Source organism: Salmo salar, chromosome ssa22 (genome assembly GCF_905237065.1).
Source record: "Salmo salar chromosome ssa22, Ssal_v3.1, whole genome shotgun sequence".
NCBI classification, from domain to species: Eukaryota; Metazoa; Chordata; class Actinopteri; order Salmoniformes; family Salmonidae; genus Salmo; species Salmo salar.
In genome coordinates this window covers 63,349,974-63,374,222 of record NC_059463.1, presented here as the reverse complement: position 1 = coordinate 63,374,222, position 24,249 = coordinate 63,349,974, and the positions used below count along the sequence as shown (strand labels likewise).

The 24,249-nt window shown below is 42.9% G+C and overlaps 1 protein-coding gene across 1 annotated transcript in view; it reads left to right on the top strand.

Annotated features, from left to right (window-relative positions):
• LOC106593459 (haloacid dehalogenase-like hydrolase domain-containing 5) overlaps nt 1–18,457 on the top strand; it is a 29,648-nt gene extending 11,191 nt beyond the window's left edge. The window contains exons 5-8 of the mRNA XM_045705493.1: nt 13,877–13,910; nt 14,046–14,220; nt 14,370–14,558; nt 17,599–18,457. Of these exons, the coding sequence (XP_045561449.1) occupies nt 13,877–13,910; nt 14,046–14,220; nt 14,370–14,558; nt 17,599–18,016 (816 nt within the window). The 3' untranslated portion in view covers nt 18,017–18,457. The remainder of the gene's footprint in view (nt 1–13,876; nt 13,911–14,045; nt 14,221–14,369; nt 14,559–17,598) is intronic.
• Nucleotides 18,458–24,249: the final 5,792 nt, after the last annotated feature.

Genomic DNA, 24,249 nt, shown 5'->3' with positions numbered 1-24,249 from the left:
GTTCAAAAGTTTGGGGTCACTTAGAAATGTCCTTGTTTTCCATGAAAACATACATGAAATGAGTTGCAAAATGAATAGGAAATATAGTCAAGACATTGACAAGGTTATAAATAATGATTTTTTAATTGAAATAATAATTGTGTCCTTCAAAAATGTTGCTTTCGTCAAAGAATCCTCCATTTGCAGCAATTACAGCTTTGCAGACCTTTGGCATTCTAGTCGTCAATTTGTTGAAGTAATCTGAAGAGATTTCACCCCAAGCTGCTCCCACAACAGCTCAATAGGGTTGAGATCCGGTGACGGTGCTGGCCACTCCATTATAGACAGAATACCAGCTGACTGCTTCTTCCCTAAATATTTCTTGCATAGTTTGGAGCTGTGCTTTGGGTCATTGTCCTGTTGTAGGAGGAAATTGTCTCCAGTTAAGGACCGTCCACAGGGTATGGCATGGCGTTGCAAAATGGAGTGATAGCCTTCCTTCTTCAAGATCCCTTTTACCCTGTACAAATCTCCCACTTTACCACCACCAAAGCAGCCCCGGACCATCACATTGCCTCCACCATGATGACAGATGGTTCAGTCCTCCAGCATCTTTTCATTTCTTCTGCGTCTCACGAATGTTCTTCTTTGTGATCCGAACACCTCAAACTTAGATTTGTTTCTCCATCACACTTTTTTCCAATCTTCCTCTTTTCAGTGTCTGTGTTCTTTTGCCCATCTTAATCTTTCTTTTCATTGGCCAGTCTGAGATATGGCTTTTTCTTTGCAACTCTGCCTGTACTTGTCCTCTTGCTCAGTTGTGCACCGGGGCCTCCCACTCCTCTTTCTATTCTGGTTAGAGCCAGTTTGCTCTGTTCTGTGAAGGCAGTAGTACACAGCGTTGCACGAGATCTTCAGTTCCTTGGCAATTTCTCTCATGGAATAGCCTCCATTTCTCAGAACAAGAATAGACTGACGAGTTTCAGAAGAAAGGTCTTTGTTTCTGGCCATTTTGAGCCTGTAATCGAACCAACAAATGCTGATGCTCCAGATACTCAACTAGTCTAAAGGCGGCCAGTTTTATTGCTTCTTTGTTTAGAAAGGTTTTCAGCTATGCTAACATAATTGCAAAAGGGTTTTCTAATGATCAATTAGCCTTTTAAAATGATAAACTTGGATTAGCTAACACAACGTGCCATTGGAACACAGGAGTGATGGTTGCTGATAATGGGCCTCTGTACGCCTATGTAGATATCCCATTAAAAATTAGCCGTTTTCAACTACAATAGTCATTTACAACATTAACAATGTCTACACTGTATTTCTGATCAATTTGATGTTATTTTAATGGACAATTTTGTTTTGCTTTTCTTTCAAAAACAAGGACATTTCTAAGTGACCCCAAACTTTTGAACGGTAGTGTAAATTTTTTCAGGTTATGGTCAATAATATCAAAAGCTGCACTGAAATCTAACAGTACAGCTCCCACAATCTTCTTATTATCAATTTCTTTCAACCAATCATCAGTAATTTGTGTCAGTGCTGTACATGTTGAGTGCCCTTCTCTATAAGCATGCTGAAATAGCATTGTATTTGGTCAAACACCGTTTTTTTCAACAGTTTGCTAAGAGCTGATAGGTCTGCTGTTAGAACCAGTAAAGACTGCTTTACTTTTCTTGGGTAGAGGAATGACTTTGGCTTCCCTCCAGGCCTGAGGACAAAGCCTTTCCTCTAGGCTCAGATTAAAGATATGACAGATAAGAGTGGCTATAGAGTCAGCTACCATCCTCTGTAGCTTTCCATCTAAGTTGTCAATGCCAGGAGGTTTGTCATTATTGATCGATAAGAATCATTTTTCCACCTCTCCCACGCTAACTTTACAAAATTCAAACTTGCAATGCTTTTATTTATTTTTTTTACGCATGAGTATAATAGCTCACTTCGTTGTTGGGATTTCCTGCCTAAGTTGTGCCCACTTTGCCAATTAAGTAATCATTAAAATAATTGGCAACATCAAATGGTTTCGCGATGAATAAGCCATCTGATTCGATGAAAAATTGAGTTGAATGTGTCTTTCTGCTCATAATTTAATTTAAACACGAAGTGTTTGATCTTGGCATCATAATACATTTTCTTCTTTTTTGTTTGTTTACTAAGATAATTTCAGCCAGTCAAATGTGCAGCCAGACTTAACTAGCCACTCTTTCAACCATACAGCGTTTCAATTCCTCGTCAATCCATGGATCCTTAACAGTCAGTGTCTTAGCAGGTTCATGTTTATCAATAATTAGAAGAAGCAATTTCATAAATTCATCTGGATGCTCCTTATTAAAATCACATCAGACCAACAAATATTTCGAACCTCATCCACGTAAAAGTCACAGCAAAGTATTTTGTATAATCTCTTTGGGTACGGATACAGCACACAGATCCCTGGGTCGCTCGTCTTTTCAGTTTTGCTGCAGCTAGCGACTGGAACGAGATTCAACAAATTGGACAGTTTTATCTCAATCTCTTCATTCAAAGACTTAATCATGGACACTCTTACTGACAGTTGTGGCTGCTTCGCGTGATGTATTGTTGTCTCTACCTTCTTGACCTTTGTGCTGTTGTCTGTGCCCAATAATGTTTGTACTAAGTTTTGTGTTGCTACCATGTTGTGTTGCTACCATGTTGTGTTGTCATGTGTTGCTACCATGCTGTGTTGTCATGTGTTGCTGCCATGCTATGTTGTTGTCTTAGGTCTCTCTTTATGTAGTGTTGTGTTGTCTCTCCTGTCGTGATGTGTGTTTTATCCTATATTCATATTTTATTTATTTTTTATTTTTAATCCTTAATAATGTAATCCCAGCCCCCGTCCCCGCAGGAGGCCTTTTGGTAGGCCGTCATTGTAAATAATAATTTGTTCTTAACTGACTTTCCTAGTTAAATAAAGGTTAAATAAATAAAAAATACAGCTTTAGAACAAAGTTCTTCAGTATTAGTACAAATGTGATCGATACATGTGGATGATATTGTTCCTGTAGTGTTTGTAACCACCCTGGTAGGTTGATTAATACCCTGAACCAGATTACAGGCACTGGTTACAGTAAGAAGCTTCCTCTTGAGCGGACAGCTTGATGAAAACCAGTCAATACTCAGGTCCCCAAGAACGTAGACCTCTCTGTTTACATCACATACACTATCAAGCATTTCACACATATTATTTAGATACTGACTGTTAGCACTTGGTGGCCTATAGCAACACCCTTAAAGAAAAGGCTTTAGATGTGCCAAGTGAACCTGCAACCACAACACTTCAATAATACTTGACATAAGATCTTCTCTAAGTATTACAGGGATATGGCTCTGAATATATACAGCAACAACTCCGCCATAAACATTCCTGTCTCTTCTATAGATGTTATATCCTTGTATTGTTACTGATGTATCATAAAATGAATTATCTCAGTGAGTCTCAGAAATGGCTAATATATGAATGTTATCTGATGTTAGCAAGTTATTGATTTCGTTAATTTTATTTCTAAGGCTACATATGTTAATATGGGCTATTTTCAGCCCTTTCCTGGGTAGCTGATCAGAGATAGACATCATACTGAAAAGAGCAAACAAAGAAAAATATTTAAAAAATACATTCAGCAGTCCATTAATCAATTGGTGTGTGTGTGTGTGTGTGTGTGTGTGTGTGCGTGCTGCGGGGTTGAAGCTACGAACCCATAGGTTCTCCTACCCCTAACAGGCTTTTGGGAGGGAGGGTGGACAATAAGCATTTCACTGTAAGGTTGTATTCTGTTGTATTCGGCGCATGTGACAAATACAATTTGCCAATCTTGCCATTAAACTCATCGATCTGACCCTGGGAGAAATGCAAACTGATCTTCAGGTCCTGAACCTCTCTGGTCAGGTCATCCATTGTTTTATTAGTTGAATCCACCAGTATTTGGATAAAACACTAAGCTATTTTCTTGTTGTTGTAACAACTGCTTGTAGAACTCTTTTTGTTTGTTTAAAAGATCCTTAACCTGTGATAGAGAGACAATCAATCACATGTATTTATAAAGCCCTTTTTACATCAGCCGATGTCACAAAGTGCTTATACAGAAACCCAGTCTAAAACCCCCAAACAGCAAGCAATGCAGGTGTAGAAGCACGGTGGCTAGGAAAAACTCCCTAGAAAGGCAGGAACCTAGGAAGCCAGGAACCTAGGAAGCAACCTAGAGAGAAACCAGGCTCTGAGAGGTGCCCAGTCCTCATCTGGCTGTGCCGGGTGGAGATTATAAGAGTACATGGCCATTTAAGGCCATATCGTTCTTCATGATGTTCAAACACTACCTCAACAGTACTCCCGCCTGCATTGGTCTTTGTCATGTCAACAACGAAGGTTATGCTGTTACTTCCAGACAAGGCAGGTTGCAGGGATGTAGACAGCCACAAGCCTGGGACAATATGCAGTCCCAGCCACAATGGCTAACCGCGTCACGGGCTGCGTTCAAGCGCTCAAGAAAACCCAGCTAGCTTAATAGGCAGCTAGCTAGCAGCTAGGCTAGCTGCTATGCCAAATTTACATTTACATTTTAGTCATTTAGCAGACGCTCTTATCCAGAGCACCTTACAGTAGTGAATGCATACATTTCATACATTTTTTTATTTTTATTTTCATATCAAATTGTATTTGTCACATGCGCCGAATAAAACAGGTGTAGTAGACCTCACAGGGAAATGCTGAATACAACAGGTGTAGTAGACCTCACAGTGAAATGCTGAATACAACAGGTGTAGTAGACCTCACAGTGAAATGCTGAATACAACAGGTGTAGTAGACCTTACAGTGAAATGCTGAATACAACAGGTGTAGTAGACCTCACAGTGAAATGCTGAATACAACAGGTGTAGTAGACCTCACAGTGAAATGCTGAATACAACAGGTGTAGTAGACCTCACAGTGAAATGCTGAATACAACAGGTGTAGTAGACCTCACAGTGAAATGCTGAATACAACAGGTGTAGTAGACCTCACAGTGAAATGCTGAATACAACAGGTGTAGTAGACCTCACAGTGAAATGCTGAATACAACAGGTGTAGTAGACCTCACAGTGAAATGCTGAATACAACAGGTGTAGTAGACCTCACAGTGAAATGCTGAATACAACAGGTGTAGTAGACCTCACAGTGAAATGCTGAATACAACAGGTGTAGTAGACCTCACAGTGAAATGCTGAATACAACAGGTGTAGTAGACCTCACAGTGAAATGCTGAATACAACAGGTGTAGTAGACCTCACAGTGAAATGCTGAATACAACAGGTGTAGTAGACCTCACAGTGAAATGCTGAATACAACAGGTGTAGTAGACCTCACAGTGAAATGCTGAATACAACAGGTGTAGTAGACCTCACAGTGAAATACTTACTTACAAGCCCTTAACCAACAGTGCAGTTTTAAGAAAATACAAAAAAAAGTAAGAGATAAGAATAACAAATAATTAAAGAGCAGCAGTAAATAACAATAGCGAGAATATATACAGGGGGTACCGGTACAGAGTCAATGTGGAGGCTATATACAGGGGGTACCGGTACAGAGTCAATGTGGAGGCTATATACAGGGGGGTACCGGTACAGAGTCAATGTGGAGGCTATATACAGGGGGTACCGGTACAGAGTCAATGTGGAGGCTATATACAGGGGGGTACCAGTACAGAGTCAATGTGGAGGCTATATACAGGGGGTACCGGTACAGAGTCAATGTGGAGGCTATATACAGGGGGTACCAGTACAGAGTCAATGTGGAGGCTATATACAGGGGGTACCGGTACAGAGTCAATGTGGAGGCTATATACAGGGGGTACCGGTACAGAGTCAATGTGGAGGCTATATACAGGGGGTACCGGTACAGAGTCAATGTGGAGGCTATATACAGGGGGTACCGGTACAGAGTCAATGTGGAGGCTATATACAGGGGGTACCGGTACAGAGTCAATGTGGAGGCTATATACAGGGGGTACCGGTACAGAGTCAATGTGGAGGCTATATACAGGGGGTACCGGTACAGAGTCAATGTGGAGGCTATATACAGGGGGTACCGGTACAGAGTCAATGTGGAGGCTATATACAGGGGGTACCGATACTGAGTCAATGTGGGGGCTATATACAGGGGGTACCGGTACAGAGTCAATGTGGAGGCTATATACAGGGGGTACCGGTACAGAGTCAATGTGGAGGCTATATACAGGGGGTACCGGTACAGAGTCAATGTGGAGGCTATATACAGGGGGTACCGGTACAGAGTCAATGTGGAGGCTATATACAGGGGGTACCGGTACAGAGTCAATGTGGAGGCTATATACAGGGGGTACCGGTACAGAGTCAATGTGGAGGCTATATACAGGGGGTACCGGTACAGAGTCAATGTGGAGGCTATATACAGGGGGGTACCGGTACAGAGTCAATGTGGAGGCTATATACAGGGGGTACCGGTACAGAGTCAATGTGGAGGCTATATACAGGGGGTACCGGTACAGAGTCAATGTGGAGGCTATATACAGGGGGTACCGGTACAGAGTCAATGTGGAGGCTATATACAGGGGGTACCGGTACAGAGTCAATGTGGAGGCTATATACAGGGGGTACCGGTACAGAGTCAATGTGGATGCTATATACAGGGGGTACCGGTACAGAGTCAATGTGGAGGCTATATACAGGGTGTACCGGTACAGAGTCAATGTGGAGGCTATATACAGGGGGTACCGGTACAGAGTCAATGTGGAGGCTATATACAGGGGGTACCGGTACAGAGTCAATGTGGAGGGCTATATACAGGGGGTACCGGTACAGAGTCAATGTGGAGGGGCTATATACAGGGGGTACCGGTACAGAGTCAATGTGGAGGCTATATACAGGGGGTACCGGTACAGAGTCAATGTGGAGGCTATATACAGGGGGTACCGGTACAGAGTCAATGTGGAGGCTATATACAGGGGGTACCGGTACAGAGTCAATGTGGAGGCTATATACAGGGGGTACCGGTACAGAGTCAATGTGGATGCTATATACAGGGGGTACCGGTACAGAGTCAATGTGGAGGCTATATACAGGGGGTACCGGTACAGAGTCAATGTGGAGGCTATATACAGGGGGTACCGGTACAGAGTCAATGTGGAGGCTATATACAGGGGGTACCGGTACAGAGTCAATGTGGAGGCTATATACAGGGGGTACCGGTACAGAGTCAATGTGCAGGGCTATATACAGGGGGTACCGGTACAGAGTCAATGTGGAGGCTATATACAGGGGGTACCGGTACAGAGTCAATGTGGAGGTTATATACAGGGGGTACCGGTACAGAGTCAATGTGGAGGCTATATACAGGGGGTACCGGTACAGAGTCAATGTGGAGGCTATATACAGGGGGTACCGGTACAGAGTCAATGTGGAGGCTATATACAGGGGGTACCGGTACAGAGTCAATGTGAGGGGGCACTGGGGCCCCCAAACAGCTCCTCAGATCTGGCATTGGTTGGCAGGATCACTGGACAGATAGTAACGGTCCCAGCAACTGATGACAAACACGCCGCAGGATCCAAAATCAAAAGGTAGCTAGCTAGTAACCAAACTTTTTCAATAGACTTTCAAAACAACAAACCGAGCTCTCCCTCGTTCCGTGTTCAGCAGGAAGTGAAAAAGACATTTAAAGTAGTCAACATCATTACAAAAGGTCCAAAATACATCAAAGGACTATTGCATGATCGGTTGATGTTGAGTTGTGATATTTGGCAAGTGTGGCAAGGAGTACAGAAGTAGCTCATCCTAGGGTGATGTCCAATTTGTCCAGATGGTGGCATTATGAGGCGAGTGTGTGTGTGTGTGTGTGTGTGTGTGTGTGTGTGTGTGTGTGTGTGTGTGTGTGTGTGTGTGTGTGTGTGTGTGTGTGTTTGACTATGTGCATTTACAGTATGCATGTATGTGAAATGTTTCATAGTGAAGCACTATCAATACTCCTGATGCACCAGGTACTACTAACACTTATGCCATCTTATAACAACTGCTCAACTCACTTCAACATTTACCAACAATGAACAACAGCACCTAGCTGGAACACTGGCAACATTGCTCGCTGCTTTAATTATTGTGGGGTTCGCAAAGCAAAAGCCCCCACTTAAATCTTTGACATAATTCTCACTTTTTATTGTTATTAATGGGACTTTCGAAGCAAACGTCACATTCTAAAACGTTGTTGTTCTTTTTATTCTTCTTCTGCACGCTACTCCTCTCACACGGCTAGAAACGCCATTTAAAAACTTTAAAAATGTCCATATTCATTCACTTTAATGTGGCTAATAATTGTGACGTCATCACTTCCACTGTAAATGCAACAATGCAACTTTTGACACAAATCAGCTACTTTGACCAAAACTTACACAAAGAGTTAAAGGTTATGACATCTTCCTCTACTTCTCTGCTATTCAAATCTGGAATAATAACAGAATCAAACGTTAAAACAACCTATCAAACTGTTTAAATGACCGCAACATTTTCTGTAACTTTTTCTAAGTGTAGTTATGTGTGTTGAAATATGTGATCTAACACAATCCAAAGTAATAAGGTTGATACTGTAGTCTATCAAAGTAATCATACACGATTATTTTTACAACATTTAAGTTTGACTACATTTAACTCTTTGCTTAAGTAAAACATTTTAAACTTCTTCAACAACTACCACAATACTACATGTTAAAGAGTCGAAGCAAATCCCATCAAATTTTTCTTCATGGAAAATTACCATCTAGTTATTATTAGGTGGGACTTGTGAAGTAAAAGTCCCCACTTTAAATCTTCGACATATGTCTTATTATTTTTCTGCATGCTACTCCTCTTACACCGTTTAAGCTACAAACACCATTCAAACTTTAAAATGTGCAGACTGGTCTGGAATAGTGTGCTTGTATAGAACTTTTTAAATGATTTATACTTTTTAAACTATACATCTTTTGGTCTTTCTTTTTTGTCCATCTTCATTCATGTTAAATGGGACTTTTTTCAACATTCTAAAGCTCCCTGTTGTGACAACAACGTTTCCAACATTCACTGTAAACAACGTAACTTTTGACACATCAGATACTTTGACCAGATTGTAATCAACTTAGGCAAAACGTTAGATCATATGAAATCTTCCTCTACTTCTCTGCTTTTCAAACCTGAAATAATTACAGAATTATCTGGTACCAATCAAACGCTACAGCTGTTTAAGTGACCGCATCAACAACATTTTCTCTAACTTTTTTTATAAACAACTGAACTTTTGACCACTTACCCAACAAGTTAGACAAAAAGTTAAGAGGGTGTGACATCTTCGTCTACGGCTCTCCTATTCAAATATGTTTAATATTATAATATAATATAAATATTTCAGAATAAAAATATCCTCTACGGATCTAACTATACAGCTGTTTTAGGAAATATATTAACACGTTTTTTCCAATTTGTTCCAAACAACTGCTGTTTTGACCAGTCCCCCAAAAAGCCAGCCAAAAACTTAGAGCGTATGGAATCTTCCTCTACTTCTCTGCTCTCCAAATCTGGCTTTGAACAAAAATATCTTCTACCAATAAAAAACGTTACAGTTGTTTGTAGGAGTTTAGAGTGATGAAAAAATAAGCTAGCTAACATCAGCTAGCATCTCTCTCATGTCATTGAGCAGCTCAGAGTCATTGCATTAAATAATTCACAAACAGTAATTATTGATCTGTTAAAGCTAGTGACACCAAACTAACTTTCACATGTTCAGGCTATGCTAACTTCAAATTCTCAAAAACTTTGATCAACTATAACTATATAAAATTGCATAAAATAACCCACTACGAGCAACACTTGAATCATTCAAGCAAGTGACAACCAAACCAACTTTCACTTGTTCAGGCTATCATATCCTATCAATTAATCAGGCTAACAAGCTTCACAAGCTAGCAAGCACACCACATTATCATCAGGAAATGTACTTTTCTAGTTATTGGTGAAAAAAATAAAAATCCAATGAGATGAAAAAGATCAGGAATGTTCAGTTTAGCAACATAGTAAAGGTCCAATGGCCACACCCTCTCATGCAATACCATGCAACACTCAACACATTCAGATCGACCACACGGTGGCGCTGTAACGGGCACATGTTTATATCTCTTGATCTGGTTGACTCAGAGTGATGAAATGTGTCACACGCGCTCAGAGAGGTGAGTCTAGCTAACCTGTAGAAAATTGTTGAGTTTGACCGCATGGTGGCGCTGTTGGACAGGAAAAAAACATTCATGCAAGCTCATTGGTTCATAGTGGCCATGTTGTTTAAAGACATGCATCCATAAATGCTATATACCACATTTGGTTCCAATCGGTTAAGACATTTAAAATTGTCAATATCATTAAAAATAGTAAAAAATACATCAAAGTTATATTGCATGATCTGGAAGATTTAGAGTTCTGATATTTGCCAAGCGTGGTCAGGAGTACAGAAGTATCTCATCCTAAGGCGATGTGTCCTGATGGTTGCACAGTGGACCCACAGCTTGAACCCTGGCAAGGCTGCTTGCAGGTATATTTAGGGGTTCAAGCAGCAAAGCCGGTGAAACCCTGTTGTATTTGTTCCACTTCATTATTGTTATTATATTCCTGTTTCTACCATGTTGGTGAAGAAAAAAATAACAATTTCCATGAGATGAAAAGGCCCAGGACTTTGCAACTTAACAACATGGTAAAGGCCCCTCACCCTCTCACCCTCACCCTCACCCTCACCCTCACCCTCACCCTCTCACACCACATGGTAAAGGTCCTAGGGCCACACCCTCTCACCCTCTCACCCTCACCCTCACCCTCTCACCCTCACCCACACCCTCTCACCCTCACCCTCACCCTCACCCTCTCACCCTCACCCACACCCTCTCACCCTCACCCTCACCCTCACCCTCTCACCCTCTCCCTCACCCTCACCCTCTCACCCTCACCCTCTCACCCTCACCCTCTCACACCACATGGTAAAGGCCCTAGGGCCACACCCTCTCACCCTCACCCTCTCACCCTCTCACACCACATGGTAAAGGCCCTAGGGCCACACCCTCTCACCCTCTCACACCACATGGTAAAGGCCCTAGGGCCACACCCTCTCACCCTCACCCTCTCACCCTCTCACACCACATGGTAAAGGCCCTAGGGCCACACCCTCTCACCCTCTCACACCACATGGTAAAGGCCCTAGGGCCACACCCTCTCACCCTCACCCTCACCCTCACCCTCTCACACCACATGGTAAAGGTCCTAGGGCCACACCCTCTCACCCTCACCCTCACCCTCTCACACCACATGGTAAAGGCCCTAGGGCCACACCCTCTCACCCTCACCCTCTCACACCACATGGTAAAGGCCCTAGGGCCACACCCTCTCACCCTCACCCTCACCCTCTCACCCTCACCCTCTCACACCACATGGTAAAGGCCCTAGGGCCACACCCTCTCACCCTCTCACACCACATGGTAAAGGCCCTAGGGCCACACCCTCTCACCCTCACCCTCACCCTCTCACACCACATGGTAAAAGCCCTAGGGCCACACCCTCTCACCCTCTCACACCACATGGTAAAGGCCCTAGGGCCACACCCTCTCACCCTCACCCTCACCCTCTCACCCTCACCCTCTCACACCACATGGTAAAAGCCCTAGGGCCACACCCTCTCACCCTCTCACACCACATGGTAAAAGCCCTAGGGCCACACCCTCTCACCCTCTCACACCACATGGTAAAGGTCCTAGGGCCACACCCTCTCACCCTCACACCACATGGTAAAGGCCCTAGGGCCACACCCTCTCACCCTCTCACACCACATGGTAAAGGCCCTAGGGCCACACCCTCACCCTCACCCTCTCACACCACATGGTAAAGGTCCTAGGGCCTCACCCTCTCACACCACATGGTAAAGGTCCTAGGGCCTCACCCTCTCACCCTCTCACACAACATGGTAAAAGCCCTAGGGCCACACCCTCTCACCCTCAACCTCTCACACCACATGGTAGAGGCCCTAGGGCCACACCCTCTCACCCTCACCCTCTCACACCACATGGTAAAGGCCCTAGGGCCTCACCCTCTCACACCACATGGTAAAGGTTCTAGGGCCACACCCTCACCCTCTCACACCACATGGTAAAGGCCCTAGGGCCTCACCCTCTCACACCACATGGTAAAGGTCCTAGGGCCACACCCTCACCCTCTCACACCACATGGTAAAGGCCCTAGGGCCACACCCTCTCACCCTCTCACACCACATGGTAAAGGCCCTAGGGCCACACCCTCTCACCCTCACACCACATGGTGGCTCTATAACAAGAGATTGAAAAGTCTAAGTCATGTAATTTAGTTCATAGGTCCCTCCCCTCACAAGGAACAAATTTGCCTCAAGAACCCATAAAGTCCACCTCTGCTGTGACTGTGTTCTCCCTGTGCATGTCATGTTACTGTATATTATTGTATAGACTGGTAGTTCAGTATATTATATATATATTATATATATTTAGCACACACGTTTGTCCGGTAGCCCGAAATGTATTCAAACCACCTGAGACTGAGGGTACCCTACCCATGGTGTTACCTCTGCTGGAGCAGGGTCACATGCACAGCGATGTGAAAGGTCAGGGAGGAGATGGTGATTGAGAGTGACACTTTAGGGTGTATGTACTCTGGTGTCCAAGAAACACTTTAGGGTGTATGTACTCTGGTGTCCAAGAAACACTTTAGGGTGTATGTACTCTGGAGTCCTAGATACACTTTAGGGTGTATGTACTCTGGAGTCCTAGATACACTTTAGGGTGTATGTACTCTGGTGTCAAAGAAACACTTTAGGGTGTATGTACTCTGGTGTCAAAGAAACACTTTAGGGTGTATGTACTCTGGTGTCCAAGAAACACTTTAGGGTGTATGTACTCTGGTGTCAAAGAAACACTTTAGGGTGTATGTACTCTGGTGTCCAAGAAACACTTTAGGGTGTATGTACTCTGGTGTCAAAGAAACACTTTAGGGTGTATGTACTCTGGTGTCAAAGAAACACTTTAGGGTGTATGTACTCTGGTGTCAAAGAAACACTTTAGGGTGTATGTACTCTGGAGTCCTAGATACACTTTAGGGTGTATGTACTCTGGAGTCCTAGATACACTTTAGGGTGTATGTACTCTGGTGTCAAAGAAACACTTTAGGGTGTATGTACTCTGGAGTCCTAGATACACTTTAGGGTGTATGTACTCTGGAGTCCTAGATACACTTTAGGGTGTATGTACTCTGGAGTCCTAGATACACTTTAGGGTGTATGTACTCTGGAGTCCTAGATACACTTTAGGGTGTATGTACTCTGGTGTCAAAGAAACACTTTAGGGTGTATGTACTCTGGAGTCCTAGATACACTTTAGGGTGTATGTACTCTGGAGTCCTAGATACACTTTAGGGTGTATGTACTCTGGAGTCCTAGATACACTTTAGGGTGTATGTACTCTAGTGCCGAAGAGACACTTTAGGGTGTATGTACTCTGGTGTCCAAGAAACACTTTAGGGTGTATGTACTCTGGTGTCAAAGAAACACTTTAGGGTGTATGTACTCTGGAGTCCTAGATACACTTTAGGGTGTATGTACTCTGGTGTCAAAGAAACACTTTAGGGTGTATGTACTCTGGAGTCCTAGATACACTTTAGGGTGTATGTACTCTGGAGTCCAAGAAACACTTTAGGGTGTATGTACTCTGGTGTCCAAGAAACACTTTAGGGTGTATGTACTCTGGAGTCCTAGATACACTTTAGGGTGTATGTACTCTGGAGTCCAAGAAACACTTTAGGGTGTATGTACTCTGGTGCCCTGAATGTTATTCTACTCTTGTTGCAGTCTTCACCTATTGTGAACCTCCCTGTAGTTCAAGGTAAGAAGCATATTGTTCATATCATAGTACATTTTCTCCAAATAATGGTTCTACATGTAGAATAATGTTTCAGATTTATAAGAAAAGTATAAACTCACGATTTAATGATGTTGTTTTTTCTTCCCCTGGTCGCAGCGGTCATCCTGTTCGGCGAGCCAATCCGATGGGAGACCAATCTGCAGCTGATCATTGATGTGTTGCTGACCAATGGGAGCCTGGGTAACGCCCATGAGATGCGTCACTCCGCCCACCTGCCGCTGCTGGCCTGTAACATGGACCTGATGTGGATGGCCGAGGCCCAGTCTCCACGGTAACAAGTCACTGAGAAAGTGACATGGAACAATGGTTGACAAATGTTTTGGTCACACTGTCTGTCATTGTGTGTGTGTGTGTGTGTGTGTGTGTGTGTGTGTGTGTGTGTGTGTGTGTGTGTGTGTGTGTGTGTGTGCGCTTGCGTAGGTTTGGCCACGGGATGTTCCTTGTGTGTCTGGAGAACATCTACAGGAAGATAACGGGTCAGGAGCTGAAGTACGAAGCTCTGATGGGGAAACCTTCTGAACTAACATATCACTTCGCTGAGTACCTCATCAGGGAGCAGGCTGCAGAGAGAGGCTGGAGGACACCTATAAGAACACTCTACGCTATCGGGTAATAACCCCATCAGAACACTCTACGCTATCGGGTAATAACCCCATCAGAACACTATCGGGTAATAACCCCATCAGAACACTCTACGCTATCGGGTAATAACCCCATCAGAACACTCTACACTATCGGGTAATAACCCCATCAGAACACTCTACACTATCGGGTAATAACCCCATCAGAACACTCTACGCTATCGGGTAATAACCCCATCAGAACACTCTACGCTATCGGGTAATAACCCCGTCAGAACACTATCGGGTAATAACCCCATCAGAACACTAAACACTAATCGGGTAATAACCCCATCAGAACACTCTACGCTATCGGGTAATAACCCCATCAGAACACAATACACTATCGGGTAATAACCCCATCAGAACACTATACGCTATCGGGTAATAACCCCATCAGAACACTCTACGCTATCGGGTAATAACCCCGTCAGAACACTCTACGCTATCGGGTAATAACCCCATCAGAACACTCTACGCTATCGGGTAATAACCCCATCAGAACACTCTACACTATCGGGTAATAACCCCATCAGAACACTCTACGCTATCGGGTAATAACCCCATCAGAACACTCTACGCTATCGGGTAATAACCCCATCAGAACACTATCGGGTAATAACCCCATCAGAACACTCTACGCTATCGGGTAATAACCCCATCAGAACACTCTACGCTATCGGGTAATAACCTCATCAGAACACTCTACGCTATCGGGTAATAACCCCATCAGAACACTATACACTATCGGGTAATAACCCCATCAGAACACTATCGGGTAATAACCTCATCAGAACACTAAACACTAATCGGGTAATAACCCCATCAGAACACTCTACGCTATCGGGTAATAAACCCCATCAGAACACTCTACACTATCGGGTAATAACCCCATCAGAACACTCTACACTATCGGGTAATAACCCCATCAGAACACTCTACACTATCGGGATAACCTAACCCCATCAGAACACTCTACACTATCGGGTAGAACCTAACCCCATCAGAACACTCTACACTATCGGGTAATAAACCCCATCAGAACACTCTACGCTATCGGGTAAACCTAAACCCCATCAGAACACTATACACTATCGGGTAATAACCCCATCAGAACACTCTACACTATCGGGTAGAACTAACCCCATCAGAACACTATACACTATCGGGTAAACCTAACCCCATCAGAACACTCTACACTATCGGGTAACTAACCCCATCAGAACACTATACACTATCGGGTAATAACCCCATCAGAACACTCTACACTATCGGGTAGACCTAAACCCCATCAGAACACTCTACACTATCGGGTAATAACCCCATCAGAACACTCTACACTATCGGGTAACTAACCCCATCAGAACACTCTACGCTATCGGGTAACTAAACCCCATCAGAACACTATACACTATCGGGTAATAACCCCATCAGAACACTCTACACTATCGGGTAAACTAACCCCATCAGAACACTCTACACTATCGGGTAGAATAAACCCCATCAGAACACTATACACTATCGGGATAGAACCTACAACCCATCAGAACACTATACACTATCGGGTAGAACTAAACCCCATCAGAACACTATACGCTATCGGGTAACTAAACCTCATCAGAACACTCTACACTATCGGGTAATAACCCCATCAGAACACTCTACGCTATCGGGTAATAACCCCATCAGAACACTCTACACTATCGGGACCATCAGAACACTACCGGGTAACCCCGTCAGAACACTCTACGCTATCGGGTAATAACCCCATCAGAACACAATACACTATCGGGTAATAACCCCATCAGAACACAATACACTATCGGGTAATAACCCCATCAGAACACTCCACGCTATCAGGATAGAACCTAAACCCATCAGAACACTCTACACTATCGGGATAGAACCTAAACCCATCAGAACACTATACACTATCGGGATAGAACCTAAACCCATCAGAACACTCTACACTATCGGGATAGAACCTAAACCCATCAGAACACTCTACACTATCGGGATAGAACCTACACCCATCAGAACACTCTACACTATCGGGATAGAACCTAAACCCATCAGAACACTATACACTATCGGGATAGAACCTAAACCCATCAGAACACTATACACTATCGGGATAGAACCTACACCCATCAGAACACTCTACACTATCGGGATAGAACCTAAACCCATCAGAACACTATACACTATCGGGATAGAACCTAAACCCATCAGAACACTCTACACTATCGGGATAGAACCTACACCCATCAGAACACTATACACTATCGGGATAGAACCTAAACCCATCAGAACACTATACACTATCGGGATAGAACCTAAACCCATCAGAACACTATACACTATCGGGATAGAACCTAAACCCATCAGAACACTCTACACTATCGGGATAGAACCTAAACCCATCAGAACACTCTACACTATCGGGATAGAACCTAAACCCATCAGAACACTCTACACTATCGGGATAGAACCTAAACCCATCAGAACACTATACACTATCGGGATAGAACCTAAACCCATCAGAACACTCTACACTAATCGGGATAGAACCTACACCCATCAGAACACTATACACTATCGGGATAGAACCTAAACCCATCAGAACACTCTACACTAATCGGGATAGAACCTAAACCCATCAGAACACTATACACTATCGGGATAGAACCTAAACCCATCAGAACACTCTACACTATCGGGATAGAACCTAAACCCATCAGAACACTACACGTCTACGCCGTCGGGTAAGGAACCACGGGAGACAGCAAAACACTAGAGCACAAACCGATCTGAGACAAAGCTGTAAGAAACCCTACGCTTCACTCTAATCTACGTAGTAATGCTGTAGTGATACTGTATTAACATGTTACACCTATGTAGTAATGCTGTAGTGATACTGTATTAACATGCTACACCTATGTAGTAATGCTGTAATGATACTATTGACATGTTATTAGATACCCTGTTCCCTTCTAACTAGTGTCCAACCTTTATTCCATCTAACAAAGAGACAACCTGATGACAGATATCTATGGAGCCAACCTGTACAACCGCTATCTGGAGCAGAGGGTCCGGACCAGGCAGACTGCCGCCCAAGTAGTGCAGGCCACGGTGGAGGGTACAGGGGGCGGAGGGTCCCCTAAAGCCCTTCTCCAGGACCAGGACATGGAGACGGCCTTGGAGAGCGAGCTGGCTTCCCCCTCCGCCACCTCCTGTAAATCCCTGCTGGTATGTACCGGTGTCTATAACCCCCACAGCGAGGTGCCGGCTGATGCCAGCCACAGCGTCACCGAGACTGTGTTTCATGGTCACCGGGACTTCCGCTTCGACCCGTCGCTGATGGAACCAGGACACATCGTACAGGACGTACACAACGCTGTGGAACTCATCTGTGAACAGGAGAACTTTGTCTCTACTAGGCATTGACCTCCAGAATAGCATTCGAGTTTAACTTTGTATCTGTACGTCCAAGATGACCCTATTCCCTGTGTAGTTCAAAAGATAGGGAATATGGGGCCATTTCATATTTGTATATCAGATCCCAGTGAGGATGGTTTCAGGGTTAAAAACTGAGGAAGTAGAAACAGTAGAAACAGTAGAAACAGTAGAAACAGTAGAAACAGTAGTCTGAAACTGTAGAAACAGTAGAAACAGTAGATACAGTAGATACAGTAGAAACAGTAGTCTGAGACTGTAGATACAGTAGAAACAGTAGAAACAGTAGAAACAGTAGAAACAGTAGTCTGAGACTGTAGATACAGTAGAAACAGTAGAAACAGTAGAAACAGTAGAAACAGTAGAAACAGTAGAGTCTGAGACTGTAGATACAGTAGAAACAGTAGAAACAGTAGAAACAGTAGAAACAGTAGAAACAGTAGATACAGTAGAAACAGTAGTCTGAGACTGTAGATACAGTAGAAACAGTAGAAACAGTAGAAACAGTAGAAACAGTAGATACAGTAGAAACAGTAGAAACAGTAGAAACAGTAGAGTCTGAGACTGTAGATACAGTAGAAACAGTAGAAACAGTAGATACAGTAGATACAGTAGATACAGTAGAAACAGTAGAAACAGTAGAAACAGTAGAAACAGTAGAGTCTGAGACTGTAGATACAGTAGAAACAGTAGAAACAGTAGATACAGTAGATACAGTAGATACAGTAGAAACAGTAGAAACAGTAGAAACAGTAGTCTGAGACTGTAGATACAGTAGAAACAGTAGTCTGAGACTGTAGAAACAGTAGAAACAGTAGAAACAGTAGAAACAGTAGTCTGAGACTGTAGATACAGTAGAAACAGTAGTCTGAGACTGTAGAAACAGTAGAAACAGTAGAAACAGTAGATACAGTAGATACAGTAGAAACAGTAGAAACAGTAGTCTGAGACTGTAGATACAGTAGAAACAGTAGATACAGTAGATACAGTAGATACAGTAGAAACAGTAGAAACAGTAGAAACAGTAGAAACAGTAGGGACAGTAGTCTGAGACTGTAGAAACAGTAGTCTGAGACTGTAGATACAGTAGAAACAGTAGAAACAGTAGATACAGTAGATACAGTAGAAACAGTAGAAACAGTAGAAACAGTAGAGTCTGAGACTGTAGATACAGTAGAAACAGTAGAAACAGTAGATACAGTAGATACAGTAGATACAGTAGAAACAGTAGAAACAGTAGAAACAGTAGAAACAGTAGGGACAGTAGTCTGAGACTGTAGAAACAGTAGTCTGAGACTGTAGATACAGTAGAAACAGTAGAAACAGTAGAAACAGTAGATACAGTAGAAACAGTAGATACAGTAGAAACAGTAGAAACAGTAGATACAGTAGAAACAGTAGATACAGTAGAAACAGTAGATACAGTAGATACAGTAGATACAGTAGTCTGAGACTGTAGAAACAGTAGTCTGAGACTGTAGATACAGTAGTCTGAGACTGTAGAAACAGTAGAAACAGTAGTCTGAGACTGTAGAAACAGTAGTCTGAGACTGTAGATACAGTAGTCTGAGACTGTAGAAACAGTAGAAACAGTAGTCTGAGACTGTAGAAACAGTAGAGTCAGTTTAGTCTGAGACTGTAGAAACAGTAGAGTCTGAGACTGTAGAAACAGTAGAGTCTGAGACTGTAGAAACAGTAGAGTCTGAGACTGTAGAAACAGTAGAGTCTGAGACTGTAGATACAGTAGAGTCTGAGACTGTAGATACAGTAGAAACAGTAGTCTGAGACTGTAGATACAGTAGAAACAGTTTAGTCTGAGACTGTAGAAACAGTAGTCTGAGACTATAGATACAGTAGAAACAGTAGAGTCTGAGACTGTAGATACAGTAGAAACAGTTTAGTCTGAGACTGTAGAAACAGTAGAAACATAATTCTAGAAATTTTCCAGATTGACTGACCTTCATGTCTTAAAGTAATGATGGACTGTTGTTTCTCTTTGCTTATTTGAGCTGTTCTTGCCATAATGTGGACTTGGTCTTTTACCAAATAGGGCTATCTCCTGTATACCACCCCTAACTTGTCACAACACAACCGATTGGCTCAAACGCATTAAGAAGGAAAGAAATTCCACAAATGATCTTTTAACAAGGCACACCTGTTAATTGAAATGCATTCCAGGTGACTACCTCATGAAGCTGGTTGAGATAATGTCAAGCGTGTGCAAAACTGTCATCAAGGCAAAGGGTGGCTACTTTGAAGAATCTCAAATATAAAATATATTTTGATTTGTTTAACAGTTTTTTGGTTACTACATGATTCCATATGTGTTATTTCATAGTTTTGATGTCTTCACTATTATTCTACAATGTAGAAAATAGTAAAAAATAAAGAAAAACCCTGGAATGAGTAGGTGTGTCCAAATGTTCGACTGGTACTATATTTGATCAGGTTACTTTTCAAAGCGATTGAAAAGCAGGTAGACTTTGCATTGAGGGCAGGTAGATACCAGATATGTGATAGCATGATCTTCTAACAGCTTGTGGTACGTTAGATGAGTTAGATTATGGTAACCTAGTGGTTTAAGCGTTGGGCCAATAACCCGAAAGGTTGCGGGATTGAATCCCAGAGCTGACAAGGTAAAAATCTGTCATTCTGCCCCTGAGCAAGGCAGTTAACCCACAAACTGTTAACCCACTGTTCCCCGGGCCCTGAGCAAGGCAGTTAACCCACTGTTCCCCGGGCCCTGAGTAAGGCAGTTAACCCACTGTTCCCCGGGCCCTGAGTAAGGCAGTTAACCCACTGTTCCCCGGGCCCTGAGCAAGGCAGTTAACCCACTGTTCCCCGGGCCCTGAGTAAGGCAGTTAACCCACTGTTCCCCGGGCCCTGAGTAAGGCAGTTAACCCACTGTTCCCCGGGCCCTGAGCAAGGCAGTTAACCCACTGTTCCCCGGGCCCTGAGCAAGGCAGTTTACCCACTGTTCCCTGGGCGCCGAAGACGTGGGTGTCGATTAAGGCAGCCCCCCCACACCTCTCTGATTCAGAGGGGTTGGGTAAAATGTGGAAGACACATTTCAGTTGAAAGCATTCAGTTGTACAACTGACAAGGTATCCCCACCTTCCCTTAATTGTAAATAACTGCATTGACTGTACTGAAAACAAAAGCAACAATGCACTATTAGAGAGTAGTAAGTCTTTGTGCTGTATATCTGAATGGGTCTGACCGATCGTAAACAGTACAGCGTGGCTGCCTGTATTAGCTGTTATACCATGGCCAGATAGGTCTAGGCCTGTCCCTGGTCAGATAATGGTTTCATATGCACGTATGATGTCAGGACATGCCATCAGAAATGAACACATTAGAGTAGAATAGTGCAGAAGTCTTCTAGAACAATCCTGTCCTGTATGCAGTAAAACATCCAGTCATTGAGTATGGTTTTATTTTATAGTGCCTTAACTTGTAAATAAGCTGAAAGATATTTTATACTTACACTAAGTACATATGTTCACATATTTGTGCATCTCATAGAATCTGCAATGTATGCATTTATATTACTGTATTTCATTGTATGAATTGCCAATAAGTAATCTTTTCCATGTATAAAATGTTAAGTTAACAAATTAAATGTCAAGGTATTTATACGGATTAAAGATATTGTAACTTTATTGAAGACAGATACTGTGATTATGGCACATCAGCCACGTTTATACCTGGTTCTAATTTGCGTCCTTTGTCCTTGTCTTGTCCACATTCTGATTGTGCCCACATTTTTAGACGATTAAAAGACGCATTGTGAACTGATTTTGATCAGATCTTATAAGTGTAAACAGGCAAGATCAGGACAAGATCCGGATGAAAGACACGTTAGCAGCAGGTATAAACGGGGCTAGAGAAGGTGACCACTGAATAGTAACTGCATGTATAGGCTATGATATTTATTTTATTAACAAGTTAAGATTAACAATATTTATCTAATTTGCTATTGTTGATAAAAGACAAATAACCTGAACTGGTTTCCCTCAGTCCCTCAAAAGCCCACCAATAGTACTGCAACCATCAAACCAAAGAAAAGGTCTTCCTAAGATAATGACATGAACAGATCAGGTTCAGAATACAAAGACGAAAAACAAACATTCACTGATGACAACACCTCACTCTTATAAAAAAATGTGGAATAACTGAATAGTTACACATTATGATTCCATTGTCTATTCTCACTTCTGTCTCTCCACAACTCAATAACAGAGAAAGGCACTCTGTTCATCTAGAACAGGGGTTCTCAAATACTATTCCAGTAGGTCCTGTCACACAAATGTCCTTGGTGGCAAAGGTCCGGATTGATATTGTCATTTATCGACGTAGTAAACCCCCACCTCACAACCCATGCAACCTCAAACTGTAAAAAAAAAAAAAATATTGTTGCAGAGAGAATTAGCCATTCTAAAGGTTTCCATTTTAAAGCTAATTTATTCAATTCTACACATTATGCCATGAAGCAAAGGGAAAATGTTTCCATTTTAAAGCTAATTTATGCAATTCTACACATTATGCCATGAAGCAAAGGGAAAATGTTTCCATTTTAAAGCTAATTTAACATTTTCCATGTCTTATTTGTGTTCATATGATACCAGTAGTCGAATCCCGACCAAATTCTTAATTGGTATTTTTTTGGAACCACAGTCCGTAATGTGTGGTCATGTGCGTCAAAGGACATAACTCTAACCCAAAGGACATAACCCAAAGGACATAACCCTAACCCAAAGGACATAACCCAAAGGACATAACCCTAACCCAAAGGACATAACCCTAACCCAAAGGACATAACCCTAACCCAAAGGACATAACCCAAAGGACATAACCCTAACCCAAAGGACATAACCCTAACCCAAAGGACATAACTCTAACCCAAAGGACATAACTCTAACCCAAAGGACATAACTCTAACCCAAAGGACATAACCCAAAGGACATAACCCTAACCCAAAGGACATAACCCTAACCCAAAGGACATAACCCAAAGGACATAACCCAAAGGACATAACCCAAAGGACATAACCCAAACCCAAAGGACATAACCCAAAGGACATAACCCTAACCCAAAGGACATAACCCAAAGGACATAACTCTAACCCAAAGGACATAACCCAAAGGACATAACTCTAACCCAAAGGACATAACCCAAAGGACATAACCCTAACCCAAAGGACATAACCCAAAGGACATAACCCTAACCCAAAGGACATAACCCAAAGGACATAACCCAAACCCTAAGGACATAACTCTAACCCAAAGGACATAACTCTAACCCAAAGGACATAACGCTAACCCAAAGGACATAACTCTAACCCAAAGGACATAACGCTAACCCAAAGGACAACCCAAAGGACATAACCCTAACCCAAAGGACAACCCAAAGGACATAACCCTAACCCAAAGGACATAACGCTAACCCAAAGGACATAACGCTAACCCAAAGGACATAACGCTAACCCAAAGGACATAACCCAAAGGACATAACCCAAAGGACATAACCCAAAGGACATAACCCAAAGGACATAACCCTAACCCAAAGGACATAACCCTAACCCAAAGGACATAACCCTAACCCAAAGGACATAACCCAAAGGACATAACCCAAAGGACATAACCCTAAGGACATAACCCAAAGGACATAACCCTAACCCAAAGGACATAACCCAAAGGACATAACCCTAACCCAAAGGACATAACCCAAAGGACATAACCCAAACCCTAAGGACATAACGCTAACCCAAAGGACATAACGCTAACCCAAAGGACATAACCCTAACCCAAAGGACATAACCCTAACCCAAAGGACATAACCCTAACCCAAAGGACATAACCCTAACCCAAAGGACATAACCCTAACCCAAAGGACATAACCCAAAGGACATAACCCTAAGGACATAACCCAAAGGACATAACCCTAACCCTAAGGACATAACCCTAAGGACATAACTCTCAGTTGCTCAGTTGGTAGAGCATGGTGTTTGCAGCACCAGCATGGTGTGTGCAATGCCAGGGTTGTGGGTTCAATTCCCACGGGCGGCCAGTACAACAACAAAAAAATGCATGAAATGTATGTATTCACTACTGTAAGTCGCTCTGGAAAAGAGCGTCTGCTAAATGTAAATGTATGTAAATGTATAACCTAAAGGACATGGGTAAATTGCAGTTGGTCCAGAACAAAGCAGCACGTATCGCACT